Raw genomic sequence first — 22,837 nt, 5'->3', positions numbered from 1 at the left:
TTAACCAATCCTGACCAACTCCAATCCATTAAACTAATCATTAAGACCTAATAAGAAATGACTAGAAATTAAATCAATAACACAAGGTGAGACTGAGGTTATTGCTGGCTGTGCATATTAGCATTGGTTGTGGTACAGAATCTGCAGAGGTGCGTTCCAAAGTTCTTTTACACTTCAGTGCAAGTGGTCAAATATTTAACCTCTTTCCAGAGATACAAGATCACAGGGTCAGTAAACCTTGTGCAAACCTAAACCATTAGAGTCTGGTAGGTTCATCAGACTTGGTGCTCATTACAAGTCCCAGGTGCATAAGAAAGAATGAGGGATTATGTTATTCAAACATATAGCATCCCAAGGAGGCATGACGAGGTAGATGTTGCAATTTTTTCACTGCCTGGGGAGTCTCAAATGAAGGACATAGGTGCAAAATAGTGGCCAGACATATAAAAACAGGTGCATCAAAATTGCTTCTCACAGAAAGTAGTGCATCTTTGGAACTCTCTGCTCCTGAGAGTGGTAGATATGTTTAAGGTGGAGATAGATAAATAATTGAAAGATTGATGAATTGAGGTTATGGGGAATTGGTACAGAAGAGGAGTTGGTACCAGCGTAGGTCAACCAATATCTAAAGGCAGGGTTAAGGGGTTGAGTGGCTCTTACTGATCAGGTAATAAAGATAAAGTTTAGCACTTTAAGAGAATAATAGGTGACATAGTGGCGTAGTGAGTAGAGCCACTGCCTCGCCGAGACCCGGGTTCAATCATGGATTTGGATTCCAAATGTGTGGAGTTCACATGTTCTTCCTGTAACTATGTGAGCTACCCCAGGTGTACCAGCTTCCTTCCACTTCTCGGATGTGGAGGGTGGGTGCAATAATTGGCCATGGTAAATTGCCCCGAATATAGATGAGTAGTTGAATCTGGGGGAAGTTGATAAGAATTTGGGGAGAATAAAATGGGATTAATGTCGAATTAATGTAAATGGGAGGTTGATGGTCAACATAGACTCAGTGTGCTGGGTCAGCGTAGACTCAGTGGGACGAAGGGCCTGCTTCTGTGCTGAATCTTGCAATGACTTGAAAATCTTGGTTCTCAGGCCCAAAATGTCAACCATTTCCCTTCCCACGGATGGTGTTTGCCCTGTGAAGTGTATCCAGCATTTTCTGTTTTTATTTCACATACCCAGCATTTGTAGTTATGTTTTAATTTTCATTTAGAGAATGTTGTTATGTAACAAAATAATTCTCTTATTCAATTAATTTGTGGAAAAGCAAAATATTCTTGTTTTCAGACCAATATACTGCTTTATTTTTAAAAGACTTGAGCCATGGCCTCCCCTCTAACATTTTGCTAGTGAGGAAGCCCCTAAAGAGTGTTTTTCTTTCCGTTGGTATGCAGGGCTTTGCTTGCGACAGCTGCCATGAGCTAATTCTGAAGTGTTACCCTGTCACTGATGATGTGTTCTGAAAAATGCAACAAAGGTTGTGCTGATCCGCAGAACTGGCAGCCTGGGATTGCTCTTTTCCATGTGAAACTGCTGGCATTTGATCCCACCCTCTGTACGGCAGTCCCTGATGGGTATCAGGTGACGCGTGCTGTGCTCCTCCATGACCATGAATAAAAATCTTACCGCTTGCAGTGCTGGCTCACTGCGAACGGATCTCGGAGCTGGAATGTGATGGTACCACCCATCCCGAATTCTTTCAGAGCATACGGGTCATGGCAGCTTTGGATCTTTATGCTGAAAGCCAACTCGGGTAGGGTTGGCTTGTGGCACCTGCTGACTTCATTGGGTTACATAGCTTTCATAGAGTTTCACAGAGATGTACAGCATGAAAACAGGCCCTTCTCACCAACTCACCCATGCCTTCCAAAATTCCTATCAATGTAAATCCCATTTGCCTGCGTGTGGCCCATATCCCACTAAACCATTCCTATCCATGTACCTGTCCAAATGGCTTTAAAACATTGCAATAGCACCTGTCTCTACCACCTCCTCTGGCAGCTCATTCCATATACCCGCTGACCTCTCTATGAAGAATCTGCTCCTCAGGTACTCTTTAAATCTTTCCCCGATCAGTAAACCCATGCCCTCTTGTTTTGGACACGGCTCTGCTGGGGGTAGGGAGGAGGGGGGGGGGGGGGGGGTAGGGAGGGGTGGAGAGGCAGGGGTGGAGAGGGTGGGCGTAGGGAGAAGGGGAGGGAGGGAGAGGGGAGGGAGGGGTGAAGGGGATGGGTGAAGGGGAGGAGGGGGTGCTGCACCAATGCAGGAGGGGTTTGGACCCAACGAGTCCACTTGGTGTAGTTTTTTATAAATCTCTGTGTGTGGACCTTTAAACATTGCTAACAGTAGCCACTTCCCTCTATTTGCTTTCCAAGTAGGTTGAATGGTGAGACAAGGAGTGCAAGATCATGACTTCCCCCGGCTCCAATCTGAACTTATAGCTCATCACTAGAACCGTTCTAATAAATATTTTCTGCATTCTCTTGTAAGATGCTGCTACCCTTCCTGAACTACAAAGTTGAACACAATATTCCAGTTGTTGGGGAGGGGAGATGTCTCTGAGAGGGTAAGATTGGGGGGACCCAGGGGATAAGCTGTAAACAATGTTTACAAAGATTCCCCATTTACTCATTGACCCAGGTCGTGGCCTGAGCAGTGTTTTGGGCAGGTTCAACAGAACATAGACGTGATAAATGTGTCATATCGCATCCAGTTCCCACGTCCATTAAGTTGATTTCAGCTTCCTGTATCCAGTCAGAGCTGGTGCAATGGACTGGGAGATGGGGGTGGATGAGGGGAACATAGTGCAGGAGGGAACTCGAACATCCTGATCCGTCTTCACAATGTATGGTAACCAAAGACCTAGCTGGGCTCAGGGAAGCATTGTTACACTCAAACTAACCAGGCCCTCAACTACCAATAGTACAAAAGAATGTCCTCACATATGTGGGATCCTCCTCTGCACAGATTGATTGTCTCAAGTCCTTCATTAAAAAGCACTTCATTGGCTATGACGTGCTTGGGTTATTATGCAAAGAGTTGTGTAAATGCCACCATTTTTTGTAGCTAGATGCAAAGGAGAGTGTTGCCTCTGGCTTGCTTTTTCCTCTGGCTAATAGGCACTGAGGCCTACTGATGATACTGAGAGGTTTATCATATCATATCATATCATATCATATCATATCATATATATACAGCCGGAAACAGGCCTTTTCGGCCCTCCAAGTCCGTGCCGCCCAGCGATCCCCGTACATTAACACTATCCCACACCCACTAGGGACAATTAAAAAAAAAACATTTTACCCAGCCAATTAACCTACATACCTGTACGTCTTTGACATTTTTATTCTGTGTGTAACATTATACAGCAGGCACTACTGGTAACACTGGTAACTGGTAACAGTCTGGGAGACTGGTTACTCTCTGGGCTCTGTTAATACACTTCTCCTTGTTCAGAGCCAGAGGCAGTCATTGATTCAAGGTGGAGATTGATGGAACATTTAAGTGAGTGGATTGATGGATGTGGTGAGAGAATGAGGTGTTGTGGCTAAGACAAGATAAGCCATGATCTTGGTAAATGGTGGTGGAACCTCAAGGGGTCCACTCACCACCTCCTCTCTCATCCTTATGTTATTGATTTTAAGGCCAAATAACATCAAGGTTTTCTGGACAAGCCATTTCCATATGGCAATTGGGAGATCGGGGATGGACCTTAATTGACAATAAAAGATCTTTGAATCTTTGAAACAGGAAAGGTATCAAAATGAGACACAAAATGCTGGATCAGGCAGCATCTCTGGAGAACATGGATAGGTGTCTTTTCAGGTTGGGACCCTTCTTCAGACCCTGATATCCTGGTTAGATACGAACTAGGAGACCTGGAAGATCTGCATTTTCTTGTATCCACATGGTATCAAAATGAAACTGATTTAAAAGAAACATAATCACCCTAATTTGTTTGAAAGGTAGGTGTGATCCAAGGTAGTTAACATAGTTGGGAAGTGAGGAAGTTAAGAAAAACAAAGTGTGAGCTACTGGGATTAAAAAAAAGAGAACAGTGTTGACAAACAAGAACAGTTAATGAGTTACAATGAGGTAAATGGTTCCCCCCCCCCCCTTCCCCCCTCCCCTCCCCCTCCCCTCCTCCCTCCACACCTCCCTCCTCCCTCCATCCCCCTTCCCTCCCTCCCCTCCTCCCGGTTACAAGTTTCCCTCTGGTTACCACCACTGGGAAATTCATCGCTCCATGTCCCAGGAAATTCCCAACCTCTGTGGAAAACATGTATGCTGCGGAATTCAGGATAATAAAATGTAAAGGGGAGAGCGAGAGGGAGAGCCAGAGGGCACTAATTTAACAGTAGTTTCAAAAATAAACACTTGAACTGCTTCCAGATTTTGTGATTGAAACATTGCCACACCTTAATAATATATGCTCCGGTTCATCACTGCTGCTGCAAGATTGTGCTTGTTCTGCAGACTTCCTTCAGGCAAATCTTAGGCGGTAATCAGTGTTCCATTCCATGTACACTGAAACAGTCCTTGTGCGATGTAGTGGCCTGCAGTTCCAGGTTCTGACACCTGTTCGATACTTTTTTAAAGTGGGCAACCCCGTGACTGTTCTGGCATCAAGTTGGCAAGACATATTGTGCACACCGTTTAACAACGGCCTCTCGTTCGATGCCTTGGCTGTTTTGCCTCAGGCCTCACCTCTTCTGTGCAAGATCCGCATTGTCCACAATTCTTGGATCACTCAAAGATCTATCTACTTCCACTTTAAATGTCTCCAAAGATTCAGACTCCATAATGCTCTGGGATGCAGAATTCCAGAGATTCACTACCCTCTATGAGAAGAAGTTTCCACACCCCTCAGTTTTAAGTAATCTATCCTGAATCTTGCAGTCATGCCCCTCGTTGGCGATCCTCCTGCAAGTGGAAACATCTTGACATCTACCCTGTCATGCTCCGAATAATGTTATATATGTTTCAATAAGATCACCCCTCATCCTTTTATATTCCAAACAATAAAGATTTTCTATCTTTAGATGCTCCTGACAGGACAACCCTCTCTTTCCAGGAAATTGGTGAGTGAATCTTTTTTGCCCCAAAAGATCAGGCAGATGCTGACATTCCTCGTGAGTTGCCTCCCCCCTTTCTTCATTTCAACCCTGTTAAAGATATTTGCATCCAATTTCTAAGAAAGTTAGCATAAGTTTTACTGGCTTGCCTATGTTGGACTCACTGCTTCTGAAATTCAGTTGCAATGACCTCAATGGGATGGAATTTTAGCAGTACAGAGGCCAATTTCTTTTACTCGTGAGCTGATCAAACTGCAGTGCTGTTTGTTGGGAGCTACCAGGCCTATAACATGCAAAGGTTTCTTTTATACCTACCTGGAAGAATCAACAGGTCTAGGGTTTAATGCCTCACGACACCAGCAGTGACCAACTTATACCACTCTGGAGTGTTGACCTAGGGATGATGCGCATATCCCTGTCACAGCTGCCACAAATAGTCAATCTATGCGTTGCATTGGGACTGGATTCGACCAGACCAGCAAGCATTGCACATTTCCTTCACAGGGCTTTTATGACTTCCAGTAATTTCCTGGTCAGCATTACTGATATTAACTACTTGTTTCTTTAGTTTCTCAGCTGGCTTGGTGGGATTCCAAGTCGTGTCTCCAGATCACCTAGTCCAAGCCTCTTAACACCAAGTGCGGTAACTTAACCATTATGCTGCAGAGTGTAAACATGTTGCTTAAATATCAAGGATGACTCTTGAACTGGTGGCATTCTGACTTAGTTTGAGATAGAAAAAAGAAACCCAGACAAATACTTTTGCAAGACAGAAGGGCATGGTATCTATAGGATGAGGCACATAAATGCATTTGTGCATGCATTCACATGAATGTGCACACACACACACATCAAATTACTGCAGGTCTTCCATGTCAACAGGTTCCAAGGGGAGAATGTCGTACTGAATTACCAGACTCAGTACAAAAACATACCTTACACCGAGTACATACTGGATATACTATAAAGCACAGATCACAGGGAAATAAATCAAGCTCTATCTGTTTCCTTGTTGCCTCAAAGCAGCCACCTGCTAGGCGTGAATTTGAAAATGTACTCTAAATGTTGTTGTAAGGTCCCAGTGAAAACACACAGATCATTCCAAAAATAACTTTTCTTTTACCACTCGCATTCCTCAGATTCCTGATTTCCCATCTGAAACAGGGGAATGACCTACTTTATTTGAAGCAGTGCTGCCTAGCTTCAGTAAAGCTGTGGGTGTGTCTGTATAAACCAAAGGGTCTGTATTTCCAGTAATCCCATCTCACAAGTACTTCCCAGAATGTGTGCGTGTGTGTGCATGTGTGCTCCACGTGCACGTGTGCATTCCTTGTTCGTGTACTTTTGTGTTTGTGCCTGTACATGTTTGCACCCTTATTTGAGCTGTGTTCATGCATGTGTATGTACAAGCACGTGTTTGTAAGTATTGTGAGTACATATACGTGCGAGTTTCTGCATTTGTGTGCATGCTTACATGTGCATGTGTCTATCTTTGCATGTGCATTGATTACGGGCTTGCTTTGTGACATGTGTGTGTGCCAACTTGGGCAGGAGTGATGGATTAGAAAAAAATAGATGCAGGAGTAGGCCATTCGGCCCTTTGAGCCAGCACCGCCATTCAATATGATCATCTAAAATCAGTACCCCGTTCTGGCTTTTCCCCCCATATCTCTTGATTCCCTTAGCCCGAAGAGCTAAATCTAACTCTCTCTTGAAAATATCCAGTGAATTGGCCTCCACTGCTTTCTATGGCAGAGAATTCCACAGATTCACAACTCTCTGGGTGAAGAGGGATCCATCCTTCCCTCTGGCTTGGAAGGTCATGCATGCAGGGCTGAAGATGAATGGCCGTCATTGGATCTGGCCCACGTGCTTGTACACATGGAGGTCAGGAGCCGACACTAATCAGGGCCGATGTTGCAATAGCAATGCTTTCCACTGAATGCTGATAACACTGGGTGCCCAAAGAAACGGTTTCAGAAAGAATCATTGTATTATGCTATAGGTTCCCTGTGACTCTGGAGCAGCAGGTGAGTGGGCCAGTCTTACTTCAGTACTTGAATGCTCATTGAGGCCACCCCCACAAACTATTTTCTTAAAGCTGCAGAATATTCATGTACATTGCTATCAATTATTGTGTTCCACACGCTACCTTCAGAGAGCGGTTTCTCAGCTCCCAGGACACGCTGCACTCATTTTGCGGTTCCTTACCTTCGCAGACGGGGCAGCACTCTCCGGGGATTTTCACTGGGTTCAGGCAGCTCTGTCCGCAGGCTGTGGCCATGCAGTGTGGCTCTCCATTGACACACTGGCAGAAGGTGCAGTCGTCTTCTCGCCAGCGGTCACCATGCGCGCGGATCTGTCCATTGGCGTAACAGCCGGCAGGATTGTGGATCGGGTAAATCGGATCTGTCAGGATGGCGGTGGAAAGAGGTAGAACAGGGTTAGCCAGCTGCATGAGTGGTGACATCTCGATGGGGGACGATACAAGTATACGGCAAAGAGGCAGGCAGACATGATCAGAGCAGCAGGCACAGCAACTGTGGTTTAAAATGTGCAATATAAACTCTGGAAACTACTCCACCCCATTAAACAAAGCAGCCCAGAGCAAAACACTGCTATGGCAGGGTAAAGGATCTGCTTCAATGCAGCTCAGTGAACTGGCCTACTAACCTTTCCTGTTTTTATTTCTATTAAGCTCATCCATTCAATGAAAACCAACTGGTGAGCGGAGATTGTCATTAATCACTGGACACAAATACACTCATTAGGATCAACATCTTAAGAGTCGTACAGCATGGAAACAGGCCCTTCAGCCCGACGACTAAATGCCATAGAAGCCAGTTCCAACACTTTCCACCCTTCTAGAAAGCAGGGACTATTCCTGCTTTTTTCCACCCAATCTTTCACTCATATCAACAGTATCAACAGTAATTGAAGGTTGGCAACATTTGATTGGGATGGTATTTCAATTATGAGGAGAGAACAGAACCATAAGAAGCTGCAAATGCTGGAATCTGAAGCAAAAAAAAAATCAAACTGCTGGAGGATCTCAGCGAATCAGACAACCTCTGTGAGAAAATTGTCGACGTTTTGTGTCGAAACCTGCAGCAAGACCGTGAGTGACAACCTCCTCTTGCCGGTCTTGATCCAAACATTGACTTCTCTGACTTCAAGTAGCCCTTGCTTTCCCTCTCTCTCCATCCCCTCCCCTTCCCAGTACTCCTGCCAGTCTTACTATCTCCGATTACATTGTATCTCTGTACCACCCACACCCACTTCTCTCTGGAGATGCTGCCTGTCCCGCCGAGTTACTCCAGCATTTTGTCTCTATCAACAATTCCTTTTCCCCCACAGACGTTGCCTGACCCGCTGACTTCCGTGAGCACTTTGCTTTTTGTGTGATGAGAGACTGAATGGGACGGATTTGTTTTTCCTTGAAGCAGTGGAGGGACTTAAATGAGGTTTACAAAATTATGAGGGTATAGATAGGGTTGGCAGTAAGAAACTTTTCCCTAAAGTAGAGGGAATATTATAATATTCAAGGGCATAAGCTTAGGATAAGGGGGTAAGTGATTGAGAAGGAATTCGAGAAACAAAACTTTCACTCGGATGGTGGTTTGAATCTGGAATGTACTGCCTGTAGGAATGCTGGAGGCAAGTACTCTCACAACATTTAATTACTTACAAGAGTTTTGAACAGAAGGCTTGAAGGCAACGGACTAATTACTGATAAATGGGGTTAGTGACTAGGTGATGGTTGGCATGGACCTGATGGGTCTAAGGACCTATTTCTGTGCTGTATGACACAATGAAAGGACATGTTTAATATAAAGTCATTGAGCTGAACTGCACAGTAATAGCCCTTTGGACCCATGTGTCCATGGGTGCAGATGTAAGTGTCCATAACGTGATCGATGATTATTGGGATTGGACATGTGCCCTTGCTGCCCTCTCATAGGAGTGAATGCCCCTATGTGTTCACTGCTCTTCCAGATGGTACATGCCAGCCATACCGACAGAGAGCTGACAAAAGTCAAGACAGTAAGCCGAGCCAAAAGCATGGGTACTTGCGGGCAGGTAGCATTGTGACCATGTTAGATATAGCTCTTAGGTCTAACCAAGGGATATGGGGAGAAAGCAGGAACAAGGTACTGATTCTGAATGATCAGCTATGATCATATTGAATGGCGGTGCGGGCTCGAAGGGCCGAATGGCCTACTTCTGCACCTATTTTCTATGACCAGAGGCCAGCATGCGTGAGAGTTTTAAATATGGAATTACACAGGCAGTAGAGCATTGAGGCGTAGCATGTCAATGTTTGTGCTCCACATGAGTCTTGATACACTCCATCTCAGAGGCAACAAAACTGACAATAACACCTTAGGCCCTGCCAGCAAAAATTTAGTGTGGATCTAGGCTTGGTCCCAAGATCCTCTGATCTGTGCAACTTGGGGCTAATCTTCAACTCTAATTATAGATGTACCTATTGTTCAATCTTATGCTGTCTTATACGGTTAAGCCCCTCTCCAGGGACATCAGCATTGGACTTAAGGTAGTTCTGCATGGTCAGAGGAGCTAGCGTACCTCAGCTGATATAAAAGATACTGCTGGTTGAGTAAGAGCAGGGGATATGTTCTCCTCTGTGCTTTGTTCATCGTTTGCCTTGAAAGCCAGCATCATTAAAAAAATTGGTGACTAAAACATTGGCATTTTTGGGACCTTGTAATGGACCGATTGACTGCTACATTCCGTCATGTGACCGGCCATGATGTGTTTTGGAATATCCTGAGGTTGTGAACGGCGCTACGTAAATGCAAGTAACCTACTGCCTTCAGCACAGGGGCGGTACGTTGGCACAGTGGTAGAGTTGCTGCCTTACAGCGCCAAAGACCCGGGTTCGATCCTGACTACAGGCGTTATCTGTACAGATGAATATTGCACGCACATATTATGTTGAATATTGCACGCACTGCTGTCTGATCTGTTTAGCACACGTTCATTTACAAATGCTGGGTGGACAGAGACAGAGAAGGATCTACCAAGCTAGCAGATAATTCCTATTCTTGTTGCACTAGAAAGCATCCCAGGCCAGCAACAAGAAGTGTAGAAGGTCTAGCAGCGTTATTTGTACGTTCTCCCAGTTGTGCAGGAAAATAATTGCAAATGCTGGTACAAATCAAAGGTATCACAAAATGGTGGAGTAGCTCAGCGGGTCAGGCAGCATCTCAGGAGAGAAGGAATGGGTGACGTTTCGGGTCGAGATCCTTCTTCAGACTGATGTCAGGGGGGCGGGACAAAGAAAGGATGTAGTTGGAAACAGGAAGACAGTGGGAGAACTGGGAAGGGGGAGGGGAAGAGAGGAACAGAGGAGCTATCTAAAGTCAGAGAAGTCAATGTTCATACTGCTGGGCTGCAAGCCTCCCAAGAGAAATACGAGGTGCTGTTCCTCCAATTTGCGGTGGGCCTCACTATGACACTGGAGGAGGCCCATGACAGAAAGTTCAGACTGGGAGTGGGAGGGGGAGTTGAAGTGCTCAGCCACCAGGAGATCAGGTTGGTTAAGGCGGACTGAGCAACGGTGTTTGTGCGAAACGATCATTGAGCCTGTCTCCGGTGATGGAGATGGTGAGATCCAGAAACGGTCGGGAGATGTCGGAGATGGTCCAAGTATATTTAAAAGCAGGATAGAAATTAGTGGTGAAATGTGTGAAGTCAGTGAGTTCTACATGGGTATAAGAGGTAGCACCAATGCAGTCATTCCAGACGTACACTGGCCCCATCCCCGAACTCTAAATAAAAAATCAAGGTACTTGTATGTTCTCCCGGTGACCGCATGGGTTTTCCCTGGATGCTCCGGTTTCTTCCCACACTCCAAAGATGTACAGATTTGTAGGTTAATTTGGCTTTGGTAAAAATTGTAAATTATTCCTAGTGTGTAGGATAGGGCTAGTGTACGTAGATCGCTAGGCCAAAGGGCCTGCTTCCGCACTGTATCTCTAAACTAAACTAAACCTCACTTCAACCAGCCCCCTCAGGCTGGGTAATCAAAGACAATAATCACTACTTTTAAAAGTTTTAAAATGTTTACAACATTTAAAAGACATTTGGGTGCGTATGTGGATAGAAAAGATTTAAAGGGATACTAGACCAAGTGGACCCGTTGGGCCCAAACCTCTCCTGCATTGGTGCAGCACCCTCTCCTCCCCCCCTCCCTCCTCTGCCCCCTCCCCTTCCCCCCTCCTCCCTTCTCCATCCCCCTCAACCCCCCGTATCCTCCCTCCTCACCCCTCCCTCCCTAGGAGATAGATTTAAACTTTAAAATGTGAATAACTTAAAAAATATAACACCGATTTCGATGAAACTTCTTCCATTGCCACCAAAGGGACTACGGTGACTAAGGTGGCCTTAAAATTGTCGCGCTATCGTGTACCGTTTTGGCTGAAGTTCAGGAACAAACAAACAAGAGTTTTAGTATATAGATATGGACCAAATGTGGGCAAATGGAATTAGCTTAGATGGGGTGTCTTGTTTGACATGGACGAGTTGGGCCAAAGGGCTGTATGACTCTTTGACTACCCATGTATTGCCTGTACAATTTTTTATCCATTGGGTCTATTGGGAGAAGTAGTGGTAGAAGGAGGCTGACGGGTTCAAGGCTAAATAGGGTTGATGAAGGCTCCTCCTCGCTCCCTCCTCCACTCCCCATCCTGTATCATTGTGTGGGGAAGCGGCAAGGCTTACCTTCACAGACGGGGCAGCACTCTCCCTCCGGCACGTAGTATCTGTCACAGTGCAGCTCACCGCACTGGGCTGAGAAACAGATGGAGACACCCCCTTGACACCTGCAGAAGCGGCAGGCATCCATCCGGAACATGTTTCCATCGTAATACTCCATGCCGTTGAATATGCAGGTGGGCTTTGTCTCTGCAAGGACAGAGCAAAATAAACCGCTTCTTTCAGAATCTGTCATATCACAAGAGCACTTCAGGGAAAACTGGATAAACACGAAGAAATGTATGGCTGGGTGCAAGAAGGAAACAAACAAGATGAGGAGACCATTTGATCTATCTAGTCAATGCGAGCTCTCACAGAATTTCCATCAATCTCATTCCCCTTCTTATTTCCCTGCAACTTGTCCTCTCTTGCAATGCACATCAACTGCCCCTGACTCTCCTGCCACTCACCTACACCAGTGGTAATTCTACAGACACATGCTGGTTTACAGAAAAATACACAAAGTGCTGGAGTATCTCATCAGATCAGTGCTGGCGTTAATTTTACAGATGTCAATTAACCTGACAGTGCATCTTTTGGATGTGGGAAAAAAACAGGGCACCCAGTGAAAATCCACAGTGAACCATGCAAACTGACAGACAGTATCCTCGGACTTGGATCCAGGCCGCTGGGGGCTATGAGGCAGTGGCACCCTGCCACATTCACCCCTGCCACAGTGTGCTGTAATCACTGTGCAATACTACCATTGCTTGGAGCGTGATTTACGTCACATTGTCAGCTGCTGCTTTGCATGCTGTCTTGTTCCAATTTTCCCTACTGTTTCTATAAAGCTGACATCTTAAGTTGAGTTGTTCTCTCTCTCTGCCTCACCTTCACTCTCTCTTTCATTATTTCTGTCCATCTTTCCCTTTCTTTCCATCCCCTTTCTCCCCAACCCCCCCCCCCCCCCCCCCCCCCCTCGTTGTCCCTCCTCCCTCTCGTTTCTGCACAAAGTGTCCATTCTGAAAGAGTTGGACTGGACTTTTCTCCAGTCACCAACGAATGGTTGGGAAATGTGGATTGGATGTCAGTTATATTCAGTCAGAAAATCGTTGCTGTGAAACCAAAGATGTGCCCTCACTTGACTCTGCTGATAAGTAGCCATCCTAAACTTTACTGCAGATTTTTTTTGTTGATAATCTGACATGCTCAGGTCTTTGGTCATTCTAGAAGGGTAGATTTTCTCGACTACCAATGTGTTTCCATTCACTTTTTTTAAACGATGTTACACAGTACTATAGTAAATTTTCCAGTGAATCCGGTAAAAGTTTAAAGCATAGAAATTGGTACTCGGGTGATATTAAAGGGTTTGTGAGTTTCGATAACTTGAAGGGCAGTGCAGGAACCTGAGCCCCAGTGTGTTAAAGTGAGCGTAGGAACTGGGTCCTTAGTGTGTTAAAGGAAGTATAGGAACTGAGGCCTTGGAGTGTCAAAGGGAATGCAGGAATTGGGACATAAATGTCACAGGGAGGAAAGGAACCGGGGATCCTGTGGCATTTACATCACCTTGTCCCCTAGGTGGCTGGGTGGTCTTGAGCCTGGTTACGATCTCCACTGCCTCAACTGAGCCCAGCTAGCTCAGCCGAGGACAAGCCAGAGAAACCTGAGGCCAGAGTAATGCAATGCCCCAGCGACAGGTAATAATGGCATCCAGTGAGTCATCCGCATGTACTGTCCAACCTCTGCGGTCAGGTTGTGGGAGGGAATTGTTTCTGCAACTGATTGCTCTGTCAACAAGCCTGTAGAACCAGCTAACCTCAAGCACTGAGCGCAACCACAAAATAAAGATCTGACGCTTAGCTGTCCTGACGAGTTTCCAGCATGAACTCCAGCAGATGTTTTCCATTGACAAATCTGAGCAGCCAGCTTTCAGAAGAAGCCGACAAAATTGCTCTGATCTGGAAGTCAAAAATAGCAAGCCTTCACCCCGTGATCGCAGTATCTACTGGAACTGACGACAACAGCTCAATGGAGCCGATGAAAATAACTTTTGAACTGGCGAATGACTGCATGTGACTTCATTCCCATTTTTGGGAAACCTCACTATGCACAGGCTGACATTGGGAACAGGAAGTTGGTTCCTACAGATGCACAGAGAGCCCTGGATTTTCCAGAGGATCCCACACCGAACTGCCTTGCCCAAGCTTACATGAGCAAAAAAGGTGAATTATGGAAATTTACAGTACCGGAGGAGGCTATTCAGCCCATTATGACCACACCAGCCCAGACCAAAGCTATCAGGTCAACTCCCATTTTCTAATTCATTGTCCTCCCCATCAAGGCACATCCATGTTCTTTGGCTTTTTTAAAATGTGGTGGGTGCTTAGTTTAGTTTAGTTTAGAGAAACAGGCCCTTCGGCCCACCGTGTCCACGCCGACCAACGATCCCCGAATATTAACGCTATCCTCCACACACTAGGGACAATTTTTACATTTACCAAGCCAATTAACCTACAAACCTGTACGTCTTTGGAGTGTGGGAGGAAACCGAAGATCTCAGAGAAAACCCACGTGGTCATGGGGAGAATGTACAAACTCCGTACAGACAGCACCCGTCGCCAGGATCGAACCTGAGTCTCTGGCACTGCAAGCGCTGTAAGGCAGCAATTCTACCACTATTCCACCGTGCTGCCCTCTCAGTGGTTTCTTGGCATCCACTACCCCTTTGGGCAGTGAGGTCCAGACCCCATACTCTCAAAATAATTTTTGTTCTGATCTGTTTTACCTATTACTTTAAACCCATACAACCCCATTACTGACATCTCTGCTGAGGAAAAGCCCCCTCCTTTACACCCTATCCAGGCCTTTCCTAATACCTTGCTCTTCATTACTTTGTTCGACAAAGCCCTGGTCTAGCTCAATTTGCCCCATGACTAAACTTCCACTGGACATGGCAAAATCTTTGTGAATCTCTTCCTCATCCTCTCAGCCTTCGTACAGTGATCATGGAACATAGAGCATAGAAACGCACAGCACAGTAATAGATCCTTTGAACCACAATGTCTGTGTTGAAAAATGATATCAAGCTGAACTAATCTCATCTGCATCGGATCAGAAGTATACACAGTACCAACTGCGTTATTTTCTGTCAGAATTATGCTGCCTCGTTAGTCTACGGATCTACAAAACGATCAGAATAAGGCAGGGTAGTTTATTGATACAATGAGAGCTTTGATCAGGCTCTCTCTAACAATGAAATGCAGGCCAGCATTTGTGCACACGCACACACAAAACATATACGTACACAACATACATACACATGTGTACCATCACACTCACACAATACCTGCATAATATACATACACATGCCAGCGCACACACACACACACACACACACACATACATACAACACACACACCAGTAAAAGAGTGACAAATACAGATAGAGATGTAGTGAAATGGACAGAATGAGATACTGACATTATAGGAAAGTGACAAAAAGAGATTACGACAGGGACAGGCAGAAAGTTAGAGGACAAGAGCCCATTTACTCCAGTAATTGGTGCTTCATTTATCCAAACGCAGTTGAAAACTCCTGTCCCCAGATAGTTTGTTACTGCTGAACGGAGTCAACAATCATTATTCAAATTGGGAATAGTGCAATAGACACTGCATTATAGAACAAAGACAAAACAAGCAAGGAGGCAATCATGCAAGCCTCAAAAAACCCATTATTCACTCTGTCTTATACTAGCACTTCAAGGGTTGCTGCAGGAACTGTTTCATTCCCCGAGGCTATACCTGGAACATCTTACTGACGCTGAATAATTGCAATCTTGTTGCTGATGCTGCCTGCTGAATGAGGCTGGATATTCTGTGGGCACCTTTGGTACTGGGCAATTATCCTGAATAATTGTGCTGGAGACCAGAGAGCTTCCATCCATTTTGCCCTGAGATATTTAGCTTCAGGGGAAAGGGCAAGTAATGCACCTGCCACGCTGGGAGGGAAGCCTTGCCTTGCCTTGCAAACAATAGCGGCTCTCCCACGGTTACAATGAAATGAGAGGAGGTGGAGGGTTGTTTTCCACGCCAGAGGTTTGGGCACTGTCGACGAGGATGTGTCGCATCATCACCTTGCAGACAAGACCCTGTTTGCCCTCTCATGTGACCCAGAAAGGGATGGAAGCAGGTTGGGGGGGGGGGGGGGGGGGGGGGGGAGTTTGCCCTGGTGTCCTAGTCAATATTTAACCCTCCCCCTTCAATCAAGCCCTCCCTAAAATGTTGGTCTGTTTAATGTGAAATCTGTTCAATGGAAGTAATAGCTTTAACTTGAGTCTTTTAACATCAGTACATGTTTCAAGGGAGTGCATTTTCCTTGAATATATATGCTAATGATTAAAAAATAAATATATATTTTGACTTTGCTCTTTTTGAAAGACCATTGCTCTTTTAAAAATATGTATATTGCCACATGTCTTCCACGTGGTTTATGGGATCTTGCAGTGCACAAATGCACTTCAGGAGTAGCCTGTGAGGTTCCAAGTGCTTTGGGCTGGGTTGCAGTCACGGGAGGGGCTGCATAAAAGGCAAAAATGTTCCCCTTTGTGGAGGGGTCTGGGGTAAATAGGGTATGGAGACGCGGTCACAACCCTGCAGTGTCCTGAGATCAACATGCAGGTGATCTGACGAACGGCCTGGCTCACAGGTTTGTCCCTGCACCCCAGGGGCAGCTAAGAAAATAAAATACAACATGAAGTGATTTTAAAAAACAATTACGTTAAAAGAAGGGAATGCACATCTGCTAACACTGCTGGCAACGCATGTCCCCACTGAAGCATGTTTTTATAGAATTAACCGTGATTAGGGAGCCTGTTTTCAGCACGCACCAAGAAAGGCCCTGCTGTGATCTCACATGGCAACACTTCTAACATGGCAATGCAGACTGCAGCCTTCTAAATTGGGAATCTGGAATGTTCTGGGAGGGAGCCAGGGCTCTGGTTTCTATTCTCATTTCATGGGGTACCATTTGTGGCAACATTTGCCAGGGGGCAGGCTTGAATTTTGGGTGCGCTCCAATACAAGGATGAACGAGGGAAACAGTGCTTTCACTCATGCTCATTTAAGAAGTCAGTGACACTTCTAAAATTGCAGGTGTCCAGGTTATTTTTTGGAGTGAGGGGCCCGGTTTGCCTGCGGGTGCCATTACCAGACAAGTGATGACGGCGGGCTTGAGAGACTGCTGGGTGACCTGGGAGACCATGACATCCTGTTCCAACCTTGGTCTGAACTTGAGATATAGCACGCGTTGGGGACTCCCAGAGCATGAACTTCCTCAGCCTTGACCTGGATGTCTGGGTCATGAAGGAAAACAGGCCTCATGCTAGACCCTGGGCTTTGCACCATGTATCTCCACTTAAAGGGCAGCTGGGTGATATAAGGGTGCTGGAGGAAGGGGATAGAAAGAAAAAAACAGATAATCTTGTCTTATTCCTTTGATAGCATGAAATTTTCCTGTTGCTTTCCAATTCTCACAGTCCAGTTCAAGTGTGGATAAATACACGTTGTCTGGCAGCTTGTTACATGTACCCAACACCTGTGTGAATCACTAGTTCCCTCAGTACTCCTTTTAAATCCACCCCCTCTCAACCTAAACCTATGCGTTCTAGTTTAGACTCTCCAATCCAGGGAAAAGACTGTGACTTTATGATTTTCATGATTTTATAAATTGTAACGTGACCCCTTGGCTTCCTTTGCTCTAGGGAAAACAGACCCAGCCTCTCCTGTCTTCGTTACAACTAATGCCCTCCAGTCATGGCGACATTCTTGTGATTGTCTTTTCTGTACCCCACTAGCTTAATCACATCTTTCCTATAGGATGGTGACCAGAAATGGATACAGTGTTCTAGATGCAGTCTAACCAATGTTTTGTACAATTGTAACATGATGTCCCATCTCTTGTACTCAGTGCCCTGACTGAGGAAGGCAAGCATGCTACCGATCAGCCAAAACATTATGACCACTGACAAGTGAAGTGAATAACATTGGTTATCTTGTTACAATGGCACCTGTCAAGGGGTGGGATATATTAGGCAGCAAGTGAACAGTCAGTTCTTGAAGTTGATGTGTTAGATGCAGGAGAAATGGGCAGGAGTAAAGACCCGAGCGACTTTGACAAGGGCCAAATTGTTATGGCCAGACGACTAGGTCAGAGTATCTCTGAAACGGAGTACCTACTGACAGTGGCCCGAGGAGGGACAAACCAAAAACTGGCCACAGGATGTTGGGCACCCAAGGCTCATCGATGCGCGAGGTTCAACGAAGGCTATCCCATCTGGTCCAAACCGACTGTGGGAAGATGACAAGTCGGTGGAGGTTGTGTGTTGCTCAGGACAATGTTCTGCTGGGAAACCCTGGGTCCGGCCATTCATGTGGACGTCAATTTGACACGTGTCGCCTACCTAAACATCGTTGCAGACCAGGTACCCATTCATGGCAATGGTATTCCCTGATGGCAGTGGCCTCTTTCAGCAGGATAATGCACCCTGCCACACTGCACACATTGTTCGGGAATCAGACTTCCATTGCATTCCATCTAAGGCAAGCATACACTTTCTTAGGTAAAGTAAATGGAAAATACAAAATAGCAATCAGGCCACACTGTGAGCAAATTAACAATGTCAATGCTGCTGATCAATTATCTCTCATTAGAATCTAGATGCCTCATGGGGCTGGGAGTGTTAAAACAAGTTGGGTCCATCTGCAGAGTCAAGAGGCCAATAAGGTGTTGGTTGGATGTCTCGTGCTGACAGTGGAGCAGAATGTGATGGAGTACAAGAGGTGCACAACTAATCACTGAAAAGATGGGAGGTTGTAGACTTCAATGTAAGGCTGGTAATTATTTTAGGTAGAAGAAGGAATATTTTCCCACAGAGCACTTCAAGTAAACTTTGCAGAAAACGTGATGAGGGTAGGAAGATTGAGAAAGGAAGAGACCTTTCAATCAGATTATGGCTGCTCTGTGTTTAACTTGGCTCTATATGCATCAATACCCTTATTCGGGTAGAAACTGATTGATTGCAGATTTTAAGTTATTAATGGGACTTTCTGCATGAGACATAACCCTTTGTGAGAAGTATTTGTTAACATCTCTCCTTAACAGACTGCCTCTTCTTCCCACACTTTATTTTTTGACATTGATTTATTATTGTCACATATATTGAGATATAGTGACCCCTGTTCCATCAATGGTGTGGATGTGCCAGTTTACCAGAGAGTACAAATACCTTGGAGTGTACCTGTAACGTAAACTGGACTGGTCCAGGAACATTGAGGGCCTGTACAAGAAGGGACAGCCGGCTGTACTTTTTGAGCAGGCTCCACTCCTTCAACGTCTGCAGTGAGATGCTGCAGATGTCCTACCAATCAGTGGTAGCCAGTGCCATCTTCTTTGTTGCCGTGTGCTGGGGCAACAGGGTGAAGACTGCGGACACGAATAGGATCAACAAACTCATCAGGAAGGCTGGCTCCGTCCTGAAGGCGGAGTTCGATTCATGGGAGGTGGTCTTGGAGGGGAGGATGCTCCTCAAACTGCGGAGTGTCTTGGGCAATACAGCTCATCCCCTCCTTGACACACAGGTCAACCTGAGGAGCACCTTCAGCAATAGACAGGTTCCACCAAGATGCAATACAGAATGTCACAGGAGATCCTTCTTCCCTGTGGCTATCAAACTGTATAACTCCCTCCCCTTCTGTCATGGGGTAGACTGACTCCCCTCTCTCCTCCCCAATCCTTTCCTTTAATTTCATGTATTTTGTGTTTTATGACTGTTGGCAGACTAATTTCCCTCCTGAGATAAAGTTCTATCGTATTGTAACTTATTTCCACTGTAGAGTGATTCCCTCTTCACTTTCAATTCCTTTCAAAATCCCAAACACCTCAATCATATCCTTAATTGAGAAAATATTCTAGGGAATGTTGGAATATTGCTGCTGCTTTGGAAACCTTGTAGCTCTGATTATCCCGATGGATCCATACCAAAGCAAGAGATGGCCACGATATCAAGAGTAGTGAAGCTCTCTCTCCCTGCTGCGTTGGTACACATTTATTCGTAATTCAACATCAAAAAACAATTATCGGCTTGGTTTGACATCGGTAATTATGTGAACTTACTGTGCACAAACCAGCTACTGGGTTTCCTGCATTGTAGCAGTGAGTACAATTCCAAAGGTACTCCATTGACTGTGAAAGGCTTTTGGGATATCCTAAAACCTTTCTATACATAGAATGTGTAGTCAGAAGAGATCAAACTGCCCGAAACTGCCATCAATCCTGAACCTTCATGCAGGAAGCACTCTTTATCTTTATATCCAAGTAATCATTGCTATTTGACACGGTAATGTTAGATGCTCTTCCCTTTTAGACTTAACGACTGCAATGAGTATGTGTGCTTTTGTGAAGGGTTCTTGATCACCCTCCTTTTTATCTTCCAGTACCTCTAGAATGCAGAATCTTTTGTTCCACGAGTTATTTCTCTCTTTGACCATTGATCATCTTGTTAAATTATTAATCACCTTTTGTGCTGCTACATATTTTATGAAGTGTTTTCCCTATGGTAGATTTGTCACAGTCTGTGTCGGATTTCACCGGGGCTGCCATGCCCACGACAGCACTTTGTGGCTTGACGTGTGCTGTCTTATCTACTTGCTTCGCTTCTGATAATTTGTAACATGGTTACACACCCTCCTGGAATTGTTCAGCCATTCTACACTCTGCATTCTTTCTGGGAAGAGGAGCTCTGTGTAGGAGTGCTGGAAGAAAGTTCTGGTTTTGTTTTGTGTGCTATTTCCTGAAAATTCCAGACTCGTGAGTACTTCTTCCTGACTGTTGACACCAGGAGCTCAAAAGCCTGCACCCAGCTTGAAAACAGAATGCTGACAATTTCCACCCCCTCCACCACCCCAACCTGTGACCCATTAATGGTACAGTATTGAGTTAGAAATGCAGTGGCGTCCTGAGTAAACACACAATTCCCCTATCACCCAGCCTTAGCCCCAGCCGCCCCCTCTCGACTGCTGGTTGAACAGAAATGTCCTTCAACTTTCTTTGAGAATTTGCCAGGAAGCCTCCGTGTCAATAACAGGCGGCCACTTGCTTTCTTTTAATCAACAATACGCCAGTAGAATTGTTTTCAGTTTAAACCACTGCGTGTTTCACGGGGAATTGCGATAGGGAACGCCAGCTGTCAAGATCTCTTTTGTTGCTAAGCCGTGTAAAAAAACTATTTTTCCTGTCTTACATGAATACAACAGTTCTGCAGCAAGGTGAGCAATACATTTGACGAAAGCAGCCTTTCAGCTCCGTCCTCTGCATAAAGTTTAAGTATACAGGGAGCAAGTTCAGTTATATCTCTGAATGGAAAACACGGAGCAATTCCTGTCCCTCTCCTCCAGTGGAGCAATAGGTGAGGAATGGAAGAGTCTGGAAAGGGCAACTAAAAGTAATACGTTCATTCCTGCTGTGTAACATGCTATTCTACCACAGGCAACCATGAGATAGCATACGCACACCTCTCTGACCTGGGTAAATTAGCAGTTCGGAAAGTGAAACCACATTGCTTGTGAACAAAAAATAAGAAGGTTGACTGAAAATATAAAAAAGCAGTTGTAGTATTGAAATGTGTAGGAAGGAACTGCAGATGCTGGTTTAAACCGAAGATAGACACAAAAAGCTGGAGTAACTCAGTGGGACAGGCAGCATCTCTGGAGAGAAGGAATGGGTGATGTTTCAGGTCGAGACCCTTCTTCAAACATTCAAATAGTGCCTTTCACAACTCTGGGACACAGTGATTAAGGTACTATTTGAAGTATAATCACAGATGTAATGCAGAAAACAGAATGCAGCACAAACAAGAATGCATTGAAAAATCATAGAACAATAAAATAACCTATGCTTCCTCTTGTTATAGCAGACCCATTCCTACTCTTTCTCCAGAGCCTTCTCTCAACTAACTGTCCAATTCTTTTTACAAATCCCTGACTGATATTGCTTCCACACTCTTTCAGGCAGTGAGTTTCAGATTGTGACTCCTCTCTGTATAAAAATGTTTTTCCTTTCTTTTGTCTTTAACCTAACACTTTAAATCTGCTCTTGAAACATCCACTAATGGGATCCCCTCCCTTCTATCTACCTCACCTAAACCTTCCACTGCATTGTACAACTCCTCTTGACTAGTTTTCTCAAAGGGTAACCCCCTTGTGTCCTTGATTGAAGGAGAATGTTGCTTAGGACATTTTACGTTCTACCCCCGTGGCTGCCTAGGATTCCTCCATGTGTTCTCTTTGCCTCCCAGATCCCAAAGATGTGTTGGTTGGTCGGATAACTGGAATTGATGAGCATGAGAGAGAAAATAGGTCATGAACAAATCATTGGGGAAATGAATTATTCTGAGAGCTGGCATATACTCAATAGAGTAAATGGCCTTCAATGTTGCAGAAATACCATGAAAATGAAATAAATCCATGTCTTTTTACAACGAGTATCTCAGAAGCCAAACAGAGCCTCAGGTGCACATCTCATGCAAAAGACAGGCAGTGCAGCTTCAGTGCCACCCTTCAAGGTCTTGCCAACTTTTGTCCATTTTCTCTCTCGAACAGGAATGAAAGCAACTTAAATTTCTTCCTGGCACTGTCAAAATATTAACAATGCAAATTTAACCCTTTTAGTCATAGAGTGATACAGTGTGGAAACAGGCCCTTCGGCCCAACTTGCCCACACCGGCCAACATGTCCCAACTACACTAGTTGGTCCTTATCCCTCCACATCTGTCCTATCCGTGTACCTGTCTGTTTCTTAATCATTGGGATAGTCCCAGCCTCAACTACCTCCTCTTTTGTATTGAATGCATATACCACGTTCCTCCCGGATCAGCTAATTTTAACTTTAGGTCTGGATTGTGACTTGAGATTCTGACTCAGCAAGAAGGGCTGCCTGATGAGTCACATCTGCTAAATAGGGTTGACTTGAGTAGAAGGCAGGTTGGTTGT

The 22,837-nt window shown here is 45.1% G+C and overlaps 1 protein-coding gene across 2 annotated transcripts in view; it reads right to left on the bottom strand.

Annotated features, from left to right (window-relative positions):
- Window positions 1-22,837, bottom strand: part of crim1 (cysteine rich transmembrane BMP regulator 1 (chordin-like)) — a 201,536-nt gene that overhangs the window by 54,537 nt on the left and 124,162 nt on the right. For both annotated transcript variants that reach the window (XM_078405327.1, XM_078405329.1), the window contains exons 6-7: window positions 11,823-12,005; window positions 7,290-7,487 (exon numbers count right to left, since the gene is read on the bottom strand). In XM_078405327.1, coding sequence (XP_078261453.1) covers window positions 7,290-7,487; window positions 11,823-12,005 — 381 coding nt within the window. The remainder of the gene's footprint in view (window positions 1-7,289; window positions 7,488-11,822; window positions 12,006-22,837) is intronic.

This window comes from Rhinoraja longicauda, chromosome 9 (genome assembly GCF_053455715.1).
Source record: "Rhinoraja longicauda isolate Sanriku21f chromosome 9, sRhiLon1.1, whole genome shotgun sequence".
Taxonomy (NCBI): domain Eukaryota; kingdom Metazoa; phylum Chordata; class Chondrichthyes; order Rajiformes; family Arhynchobatidae; genus Rhinoraja; species Rhinoraja longicauda.
Note: the sequence above shows the minus strand (reverse complement) of the source record. Positions and strands in the feature narration are given on the sequence as shown.